The sequence below is a fragment of the Rutidosis leptorrhynchoides genome, chromosome 11, assembly GCF_046630445.1.
Source record: "Rutidosis leptorrhynchoides isolate AG116_Rl617_1_P2 chromosome 11, CSIRO_AGI_Rlap_v1, whole genome shotgun sequence".
NCBI lineage: Eukaryota > Viridiplantae > Streptophyta > Magnoliopsida > Asterales > Asteraceae > Rutidosis > Rutidosis leptorrhynchoides.
This window is the reverse complement of record NC_092343.1, coordinates 8,491,805-8,503,303: the sequence shown is the minus strand read 5'-3', so window position 1 is coordinate 8,503,303 and position 11,499 is coordinate 8,491,805. Positions and strand designations below refer to the sequence as shown.

Genomic DNA, 11,499 nt, shown 5'->3' with positions numbered 1-11,499 from the left:
TGCATATCTTACAGTATGTTAATGCAATATTAAATCCTCATGGCATATAATGCAAAGTTTCATGAATGATACTGGGTTATTCAGTTTCAGTTATATGTTCCCTATGTAAACATGGCTAAATAAGTTTAAGGTTTGTATCTGTAGCCTGTTGATGATGAAAAGTCATAGTCTATAACTCAGTTTAACTCTCAGCTAATCACAACAGCCTTCTGCACTACAAAAGTAAGTACTTTCACTGGTGTCTCTTTCCTTTTACATTGTTCAATTAATTTAATTTGGCCATTTTTTTAAAAAATAAACTACAATAAAAAAGAGAACTTTCATAAATAAAAAAAAAAAAAAAAAAAAAAAAAAAATACAACGAGAAGAGAACCCACGAAAAACCGCAAAAACCTAAACAGAACACTACTAGGAACCCAAATGATATGAAAAACTCAACACCATCAAAAAAACTACGCTAACAACTTACCCTAGGCAAAAATACATAAACGAAACATATAAAATAACGAAACAAGAAGGGGAAAAAAAAAATCAGATAAGAAAATCTTAACAACTCCAAAAGCAACTTTACTTCATATACATAGAAAAGGAGCTCCGTCTTCGTATCCGTCCATAAAAGCCTCAAACCGTTCCAACTCGTTTTCCGCTATCTTCTTTTTTTCTTTCGGTTGATAAGTTTCCCTTCAACCTAAAAAAATGAAAAGTTAATAAATGACATTTAAATCAAGTTCTTAATTTGCTAGATTCAATGTTTACAGGGGATTAAATAGCCTTGTTTGTTATTGTTGATTTAAACAAGCACCGGTGTCGTCTATCTATTTTCAGCGTTCCGAAAAATGGACACCGAAAATGGCGTTCTCACGACGACAGGGTCTTGGTGTCCATTTCAGTGTCGTGAATCCGACACTGTCAATCAAGGTGTCCATTTTTTTATTTACTTAATCAATTTTCTTATTGGGCAACATCATATTTTCTCTCACAAAGACTCTAAAATATGAATACCGGACAACTCCTTCACTTTATCAATTTCAAAATCATTTATAGACACTGAAATGAACACCAGAATATAAGCGGTTAAGACACCTAAGTCATCCCACCATCTATTTTTAACTTTTTTTGTTATTAAATTATCAATTTTCAATCTATCAACATCATATCAAAATATAGTTTACTTGATAGTTACAGCTAGCTGCTTGCTTTTATGATATGTACTCCGTAATTTTCAGTGTGTGAAATTTGAGTCAGTAAAAACTGATGGTACAATATTACAGTAATTAATGGAGTCGTTTCAACACACGCATGCATATAATTTATAGATGTGACTTTATATTGAAGGAAGACAGCCACAATGCAAAGTTCTTTGCGGTGCTTGACTTATTAAAGATATGCAGACCTTTTTCAGAATATATACGAGTCATAAGTTGATTATTTGATATATGTACGTCCTTTATTTCAGTATTATAACTATAATATTATTATAACTACTAGTCTTAAGACTTAAACTAATGTCTTATGCATAAGATATATAAATCTATCTATTTATAGTTTCTATTAAAATCCTATAATGATGATGTCATTATTAGGCTAATTTTTTTTTAAAAAAAATCAAAAAACAAAAGAAAAAAAAAATTTAAACATGGTGGGTGATGTCATTAATCTAAATAATTTTAAATTATTAATTAATTAGTATTATTAAATCTTATTAACAATTATTTTAATTATTAAAATTAAATAATTTTGAATTATTTTAATTAATTATTTTGAATTGAGTACGAGAAGGTATAAAAGTTAGGTAGAAGTAACCAATTCTAAATTTATATTTTAATTTACACTTTTAAAATAAAATAACAACCAATATTATCTCTTATGATTGGACTATGTGGTTCCACGGGTTATTAAACTAAATGACTTTAACATTTACGTTCACTTAATACCTAAAACATATCATTAAACTGTTTCGTTTAAACAAACTCGTGGTTCCACGGGTCATTGTACTAGTATATAACATACTCTTATATTTCTTCACGGTTAGTTATTAAAACCTGGATTTTAATCCGTTAAGTTTAGAATCGTAATGTTTGTGTTTAGGAAAGGTTCGTTTTAATTTGTGTACGCGGCTTGCGTGAAGTCGAGTTTGGTTTCGTATTTCTAATATATCAAAATATCTTTTGGGAACGATAATATTATTACACTACTAAAAAAAATAGAACGGGCGACGACCCATATTTTGCGGCGATTAACCCTTACCGCAATTGTATTTTCCCTTTTCTTTTTCTTTTTTCTTAATAAATGTGGTCCCGCTTTCAATCTCCACAAAAACTCGACGCAAAAGAGTTAAGGCGGCGAACCTACGGTGATGAGGTATAAAGCGGCGAGCCCTCGCCACAAATAACCTACTGCGGCGAGATACCCGATTCAAAGCGGCGAGGTTCCTCACCACAAAAGAGAGTTTTTCAGGTCTACCATCATGTACAACATATAAGCTCGTGAATATACATTATCTAAAACCAATTGGTGATAGAAGGAGGTTCCCATAAACTTATATGCACATTTTTTTCTTTCACTTTCTGATGTGAGACGCAATGAACCAATTAGCTCCAACAGTCCAATAAGACGTTGAATCTATAATTAACTATTAAGCGTCGAACATGATAAACATAACTCTTGTTACAAATTAGGTGTAGGTACAAACTTACTTTTTATTTTGATAGTTGGGATTTGACAAAAGTATTAAATTTGTATTCAATTCAGTGTTTTAAGATGTTTTGTTGTTATTTTGCAGTAAATTCTTGAGACGTGAATAGGGTTTTTTTTTTTTTTATTGTTGCGGTATTCACTCTTAGCGTAAAACTGGCCGGACCAACATGCTTGAAGTGACGTGCCAATGACCAATTTGACATTTTGCAAGTTTGCATCACATGCATTCTTATTCTTATTCTTAGTATGTCTATAAAAAATATAAAAGATGGATCATGTTATTCATATGTATTTCCTTTTTAGTGTTGTGGTGGTTGGTTTAATTTGTATAGTGATTTGTATCTGTATTTTCTTTTTCATTTGAATCGCTAGAACTATTATAATTCTAGTTTCGTGTTGGCCAAAAAAATGTATGTTCTTTTCCTTTCCTTTTTTTTTTTTTTTTTTTTTTGATTAGCGAGTAAACCTCCTATGAACGAGGACGTTAGCTCCCCATAGAGAGTAAACCTCGAGTAATCAAACTCCCGAGCGTGAGACCTGGTACTAGGTGAATTGCGCATTATGCGCACCCTCTAGTCACTCTTTTTCTGAACAAGTTGGCATAGCCAGGAATTAAACCCGAGTGGTGTGTTTCATTGGGTAACTCGTTGGGCACTCAAGCAAGCCTGTGTGGTAAAAAAAAAATGTATATGTTCGTATGTATAGGTCTCAAAAACCTTTAACCGCTGAAACTTATCAAACTATCGTTCAACTAATTGACACAAATAAGAAATAATCATACGTTGATTAGTTGACCTTCCTTATGTTATGACCATGGCTCATGAACAAGCCATAATTGTAGTCTCGTTCATGAGCCCTTGGATTTTCACGTTGTTCACTTTTCTATAACAAACTTATGTTATAATTTTGTGTTACGAGGAAAACAGTGACGAAACTTGAACATTGTCTTTCTGAGTCGAAAAAGATGAATCCAGTTAATAATACTTGACCGAGTTCACAATTCTCTAACATTATTTACCATAATTCAGCAATTCATTAAAGATTATTCAGATTCAGATACAAATATATATTTTCAGACACCTTTATAACATCCCTTATCATTTTAATCTTCTTAGAAAAACAAATCACTCACTGCTCTAAATCTAAAAGGAAAATTGCTTACAACAAGTAAGACAGAACACAAATACAGAACAAAATCGCCAATACATTTTTACCATACAAGACACAGGTCAACCGTTACGAACTATGTTTGTACTCAACAATCAAGTTCATAAACGCACATATGAAAAATTTATTTCGGTAGCTTAATATCGGATGTAGAAACGTAATCTATTACCAAATTTTGATACCTGGTCAATGAAAATTATTCGTCTAACGGAAACATCTTATCCACCATGTTATTGGAAAGTATCCGGTTTGGATCCAACTCCTTTCGTGCTTTGTTGAATTCTTCTACAGGAAATCGTTTTCTTAACCTTTCTTGAAGTGCAGCAAGCTCGTTTTTATCTTTAGGAACCTGGAAAAAAAATTACAATATTCGTATTTCTTACCCTAGCTTTTAGTCAAAAGATAATAGTATTATCGTTTCGTACTAAAGCTTTTTTTCTAATCATATTTAACACATTTAGTTGATATATAATCTAAAAAAATAATACAAAAAGAAAACTTGACGACCCAATCCAAATGTACTAAAAATCGCTCGTTTTGACCTGAACCATTTTTGACCCATTACCCGGTGTGTGGCAACTCTAGAAATTAGTCAATTACACATTACATACCTCAATTTTAGCCCAATGTTCATAAGCAGAATATTGATCCCATAAACGTGTTCGAGTCAAATGCCTATAGTGGAAAAATTCTTCCGTTATTTGTTTCCTTTGGCGACTATCTGATGTAGGAAGGTACATTATAATACCGACCTGTCACATAAAAAAAAGGGTATGATGTGTCACGATAATAGCACAAGATTCATTAGGCAAACAAGCCAATTGCACAAAAAACACGACAGGTCAGATAAACGAACTTTCAGAATTACAGAATAATTATTTAAAAATCGAATCACCGGTTTTGGATAACTAATTCATACCGGATTTAACTCAACTGATGATCTAAGGGTAAACTAAAAGTACGTGTTTTTCCCTTGGTCGTAAGTTGATGGACTTTTTAACTCCCGGTTCACAAAATGATTATTTTTAAAACAAAAAAGGCTCTTTATATCATTTTATCTATTAATCATAAGCCCATTCTATACACCTGACATGGTTGCTGACTGCGGCTGCGGCGGTTTGATGACTAGCCAGCCCCGTTTCACCCAAAAGCGTCTAGTTGGTCAACGCTAAAAGTCAGGTCAAATTCCGTCAAAAGTTGACTTTTTGTCTGGCCTTGTTCTGTTGTAAACAAAAATCACAAGCCTATTTGAAAAAGAGCCGGGAAAAACACCGACTTACATAGTATGTCTTAAAGATAAATTAGTAAATACACTATAATTATAGTTTATAGAAAAGATTATAAAAGACCTATATATTATTTAAACTAACACCACATCATCTTATTTACATCAGCTTATTTGTGACTCAATTACTTATAAAAAAAATTATGTCTGATATATTTATATTTAATATATTTTTATTTAAGAGTCAACATTGGTCAACGTCCATCTCGACCGACTCGACCTTTCAATGTATTGACCAACTTGTCTACGTCTCGCTTCTTTTTCAACCTTGACAACTGATTATATAATTATGACTATTCGACATCACATAACCAAGATCAAAACGCACGTTTAAAATTCACGTACCCATGAGAATATATCATCGTTTGCGGAGCTCGAAGCTGGGCTCATTAAACTTTTGCTAGAAGCGGTCCATCTTTGTTCTATAGGTGAAGGAGCCGGTATCTCTTGTTTCTCGATCAACTCCACAACGTCTTCTACAAATTTTAAATCTTTCATATTTGGTTTCGATAAGGTGCCAGCTGGAAAACATGTCTCAGAAACCCATTGTTGACCACCGCAGTCAAACCCCAAAATTTCATCGCTCCAACCAACTCTGTATCCTTCTGAACGCTTCCAAAACTCGGCCTCGGCTTCATTGACCTTTCTGACATGGTCCTTATTAAGAGGGTCAAGGGATATGAGTTTATCTCTTAGCTCGGTAAACGTGAGGTCGGAAATTTTTGTTTCGTTCTCGTCTGTAGATGAAGCGGTTGTCAACTGGCTTCTGCATACAAAGTTCAAGGTGTCAGTATGGGTGACCCGGGCGGGTTCTTTTAGAAGGAACAAACGGGTCAGATTGGGTCGACGCGAAACACTTCCTATGTAAAAAAAAAAAAAAAAAAACCTTTTTAAATACAATTTGTAGGTTTTATGTATCAAAAATGCACACCGGGCAAATTTTGACCCATTTGTGACCTATTTCCTTTCAAGCAGTTTTTTGACCCACCCATTTAAGACAAAACATAGCGTGAATAAACCGATTTGATTAGTTCTCTCTTAACCTGAACTATTATTGAGCCATTTTGACAGAACAAAACCTGGATTAACCCGTTAATAATAAAATGGGTTGAAATTACCACCTCTAGAATAAATAATAAATTCACCTGTATTTCTCCCTTGATTCTTTATAAAGATCACGAATAGGCTGTAAAGCTTCATCCAAACTATACTTCGGTTTAAACTTAGGTGGGCCCCGCCATTTAGAAGCAGGGTTGCATGTCACAACTACAACAGTATCCGTATACGGTATGTAAAGGTACTTCACATGTTTGTTGTCATTTAAAAACTTTCTGCAAACCATAAAACAAATGTAATAAGAACAATGAATAGAATAGAATAGCTTAGTTTATAAGACAAAGAAATAAAGTATAACACGTACTTGTGTTTTTTCTTAATTTCGGCCAAGTTAGAGACAAAAGTGTGCTCTATAAGTTCTTGGCGCTCGACACATTGAAGAGTGACTTCAGCAACAACTCCTAATGCACCTAACCCGCAACGAGCTAAATTAAATAGCTCGGGGTCTTTATCTTTTGAAATTACGATAGTACCCTTTCCAGGGGTAACCAATTTCATGCTGATAACCTGCTCATCAATCGGTGGCAACTTTGCACCCGTACCATGTGCACCAACCTATACAATTATACCATACCAAATGAAGATACAAAGAATTCACAAGGGTAAGTGACGATGGTGAAATATTTAGTAAATTGGAGTGATTTTTGGTATCGGAAGATTTCAAGGAGAATTGGAGGAATCTCTCAGCTACAGTACTTAATAGGGAATATTCGGATCACTGGCCACTTTTGCTGAAAGATTGTAATGATGATTTTGGCCCTAAACCTATTCGGATCTTTAATTCTTGGATAGAGATGAAAGATGTTGAAATCGTAATTCGTGATACCTGGAGCAAGATCGCGAAGAGCAGAAGGCCAGATTGTGTATTTAGAGACAAGCTCAAGAATGTTAAAGAGATTTTAAAGAATCAGAACAGATCTGCATTCGGCAATCTATATACCGAGATTGAATCACTCAAAAACTCAGCCATGGAATGGGAAAAGCAAGCAGAAGTGAGGGATTTAAATGAAGATGAACAAGCTGAGTGGATTGATACAAGAAGGAATGCTAGAATGTTAAAACAAAAAGCGTGAATCAAGTGGGCTCTTGAAGGGGATGAAAATAGCAAGTATTTTCATTCGATAGTAAGAAGGAGACTGAGCAAAAATAGCATCAGGGGTCTGTACATAAATAACGAATGGTGTGAATCTCCAAACGAAATAAAAGATGAAGTCTTTGGCCATTTTAGCAATCTGTTCTCAAAAGATACTACGGAGCAGGCACGTTTTCGATGTAACACGATAAAGAAAATTTTAGAAGATCGAGCTGCTGACCTCGAACTCCCAATCAACGAAGCTGAAATTTTAGAAGCGATAATAAGTTGTGACAGATCAAAAGCACCGGGCCCAGGCCCAGAAGGTTTCAATCTTAAATTCCTAAAGAGATTCTGGCCAAATGTAAAGGATGATTTGTATAGTGCTATCAAGTGGTTTTGGGAATATGGTGAGATAACTAAGCGCTGCAACACCCCGTTCATATCTCTGATTCCTCAGAAGAAAGATCTCCTTGGCCTTGAAGACTATCGACCTATCAGCTTAATAGGTTGCTATTATAAGATCATCTCAAAAATCTTATCAAAGCGTCTTAGAGTGGTGATCCCGGATGTGGTTGGAGCAGAACAGAGTGCATTTCAAAAAGGCCGTTTCATCCTTGATGGAGTACTAGTGGCTAATGAGGCGATTGGAGATTTAAAGGCACAAAGGAAAGCGAGTTTCATTTTCAAAATAGACTTTGAAAGGCAATCGATTGGATGAGATGGGATTTCTTTTTGGACATCATGGAAGAGATGGGATTTGGCTTCAAGTGGAGAAAGTGGATAATGTCTTGCCTTAGCTCAGCTTCAATATCGGTTCTTGTGAACGGATCACCAACAAAAGTGTTTCTAACTAAAAAGGGGTTCGACAAGGTGATCCAATCTCCCCTTTTCTCTTCATCATCGCAGCAGAAGGTTTAAATTTATTAACCAAAGTTGCCTTGGAGAAAAGATTAGTAAAAGGAGTAAAGATTGGAAAAGAAAAGGTAGTATTATCTCATCTCCATCACGCGGACGACGCAATCTTTTTCGGAGAATGGAGTAATTCTAATGTAACTAACATCTTTAAGTTAAATGTTTTGAAAAGATTTCAGGGCTCCGAGTGAATTTTCATAAAAGTTGTTTATATGGAGTGGGGGTAAGCAAACTGGAACTAGAGAGCATGGCATCGAAACTTGGGTGCAAAACTGGTAACCTTCCTTTCAGTTATTTCGGGCTACAAGTTGGGTCCAAAATGAAACATTATTAAGATTGGGCTCCAGTTATTGAGAAATTTAATAAAAGACTCTCATGTTGGAAAGCTAGATAAGAGGACGATTGAGTCTAGTTAAATCGGTACTTAGTAGCCTCCCGTTTTATTATTTCTCGTTCTTTCTTGCTCCCTCGTGTGTCATCAATAAATTGGAAGGTATGAGACGTTCTTTTTTTGGGGCGGGTCGGGTGAAAATCATAAAATGGGATTCGGTATTATCATCTTATGATGAGGGAGGGTTAAACATTGGGACATTAGAAGGGAAGAACCTTGCACTACTCGCAAAATGGTCGTGGAGGTTCCGGGTTGAAAAGGATTCTAATTGGGTTAGAGTTATAAAGAGTATTTATGGGTTGGGGGTGGTTTGGGCAACATAACAGCTTTTCCTTTGAGATTTACGGGAAGAATTTGGGTCACAATAGCTGGAGTGTGAGATATAATCGACAAGCTTGGAGTGGATTTTCCGAGATCAATAGTTAGATTCGTAGGTGATGGAAATAATACACACTTCTGGGAGGACTTATGGCATGGATCTACTCGGCTTTCAGAAAGATACAATAGGCTATTTCGACTAGAGACCAACAAAAGGTCTTTAGTAAGTGATAGAATTCACACAACAGATCAAGGAATTGTCGCAATATGGGAGTGGAATAGAGAACCAATTGGGAGAGTCATCAGTGAACTACACAATCTTAAAGAGGAATTAACTTGCATCAGGTTATTTCATCAAGACAATGGCAGATGAGTTTGGAATCTAAATTCAGAAGGAGTTTTCAGAACCAAGCAGCTCGCAAACTTAATTGATCAAAACATACTTCGCAATAGTGGCACCATGTCAGAAACTGTAACTAATAACTTGATTCCACAAAAAATTAGGATTTTGTTTGGCGCACAAAACATAATCGTTTGCCGGTTCGAACATAACTCGACAAACAAGGCATGGATTTGAATTCGGTTAGATGTCCCATACGTGATGACGAAGTCGAAACACTAGAACACACTCTTGTTTTCTGCAAAACATCTATAGATGTATGGGAACGAGTCTTCAAATGGTGGGGTCTTGGAAATTTTTCCAACTTTAGCATCAATGAACTATTCAACGGGAACGGTGGGAATTTTAACTGGAACGATAGTAAAAAAGTATGGCAAATCTGGAAGCGAGATTCAAGTGAAGAGCTACAAATGGATCAAAAACCAATCGAGAAAGTCTTTTATTGATTGGAACCAATGGCTGACAAATCCGAAAGCTTCCATTGGGTTACAGAGAGACAGAGCAGGCATTGGCTAGCATCAAATATGTTTGGGATTCATAGTTTTATTGTACATTTACATCATAGAGATGGAAAATCTATTTCCATTCCTGAGACAATTATGTACTATACATCAAATTGTGATTCATCAATAATATAATGTTTGGCCTTTCGGAAAAAAAAAAAAAAAAAAATCTATATACGGACTCTGCACAATCTTTATTCACTTTGTACAGTTATTACAGACTAATGAGCTTATTTCTACTGCTAATGGGCTTATTGCAATTAAATAAAAGCTGATAAAAATATGAACTTTTCATGTTTTCCTAATTCCATGAAACTAGTAACACCTAAAAACATGGTTTACACAGAAACCATTTAAATTTAAATAAAGATTCATAACAATGACATATGTAAATATTTGACCTGAATAATGCCACCAACTTGTTGTTCTCTAATTGAAGCAAAATTCTGCAAAGTAATCCCAAATTCTTTAATCTCATCAACAAGTTTTTGGACCCGAATACCCGCTTCAACCCGAACCGTTTTTTTCTCTTTATCAACTTCCAACACTTTATCCAACAAACCCATATTCACCATTCCATTTCGGGCCAACCCAATTCCATTCGGACTCAACCCAGATCCAATAGGTCGGATCTTTTGTTTCTTTTCATTAGCATCTTTCACAATGTTTTCCAACTCTTCTAAACTTTCAGGTTGTAAAAAAACCTTAGTTTGCACCTCGTGGGTCCCACTCCAGTTAACCACCGTGTGTAAGTCGTCCGGCAACGGCGCGTACCGGAAAAGTTGAGCCTTTTTATGTTTCGCATTTTCCGGTAGCGGAAATGAGAAGTATGTTCCAACAGCACATGCTAATAACAGCGCGGAGTAACCAAGGTATTTTCTTGTTTCCGATGAAGTAGACGAGGCAGCGGCGGCGGAGAGTGGCGGCGGTATTGGCGGCGGAGGAGGCGGTGGTGTTGATAAGTGACGTACTTGGGGATTAATTAACTGATTCAAAGATTGAAGTGATCGTTTGACTCTGAGTGATCTTAACATTTTTTTTTTTCAGGTGATTCATTCACTGTGTGTGTGCTCTCACTGTGTATCGACTATTGAGGCTTATCGGAGTATGCTGAATTTTAATTAAAGTTTAACTTAAGTCCTCTTAGTTTGTACTATCATCCTTTTGACCCTTGATTTTTTTTCGTCAACTATAGGCCCATAATTTGTGACCAACTCGTGTAGAATGTGACTAGGTAGTAGGTCATGTCCGAGAAGTCTTGGTTGATATCACCGGTCAGTCGATTAAAGACGAGCATACTCTTTTGATAATGGTCTCGACATTCATGCTCTCACTTTTTTGTTCACTTTAGTTAATTGGGTCATGTTAAACATTGGTTAAATTATGGGACTTGAGTTCCCGATGTTGTAAACTAGTAATTTGATGTGTTTGAATTATGTTTAACATATGAGCAGGTTTTGGAGATCAAAGACTTGTGTGGTTTAAACAGAATATGTTCCAGCGTGGTGTCATGGCGCGACATACCCATGTCGCTACGCTACCAACAGTATGATTTAAATGTCGAGCATTTTAGAGGATCTGAGCATCACAAACTGGGTGGTGTCGCGACGTGACAATGCAAGGTCGCAACGCGAC

The 11,499-nt window shown here is 35.6% G+C and overlaps 1 protein-coding gene across 1 annotated transcript; it reads right to left on the bottom strand.

Annotated features, from left to right (window-relative positions):
- Positions 1-3,793: 3,793 nt before the first annotated feature.
- On the bottom strand, positions 3,794-10,955 carry LOC139876744 (L-galactono-1,4-lactone dehydrogenase, mitochondrial). The gene is made up of 6 exons (XM_071864121.1): positions 10,266-10,955; positions 6,570-6,820; positions 6,295-6,480; positions 5,495-5,915; positions 4,476-4,616; positions 3,794-4,213 (listed from the first exon to the last, which is right to left on the bottom strand). Exons 1-6 carry the CDS (start codon positions 10,896-10,898, stop codon positions 4,061-4,063), a joined length of 1,785 nt encoding a protein of 594 aa, XP_071720222.1. The 5' UTR covers positions 10,899-10,955; the 3' UTR covers positions 3,794-4,060.
- Positions 10,956-11,499: the final 544 nt, after the last annotated feature.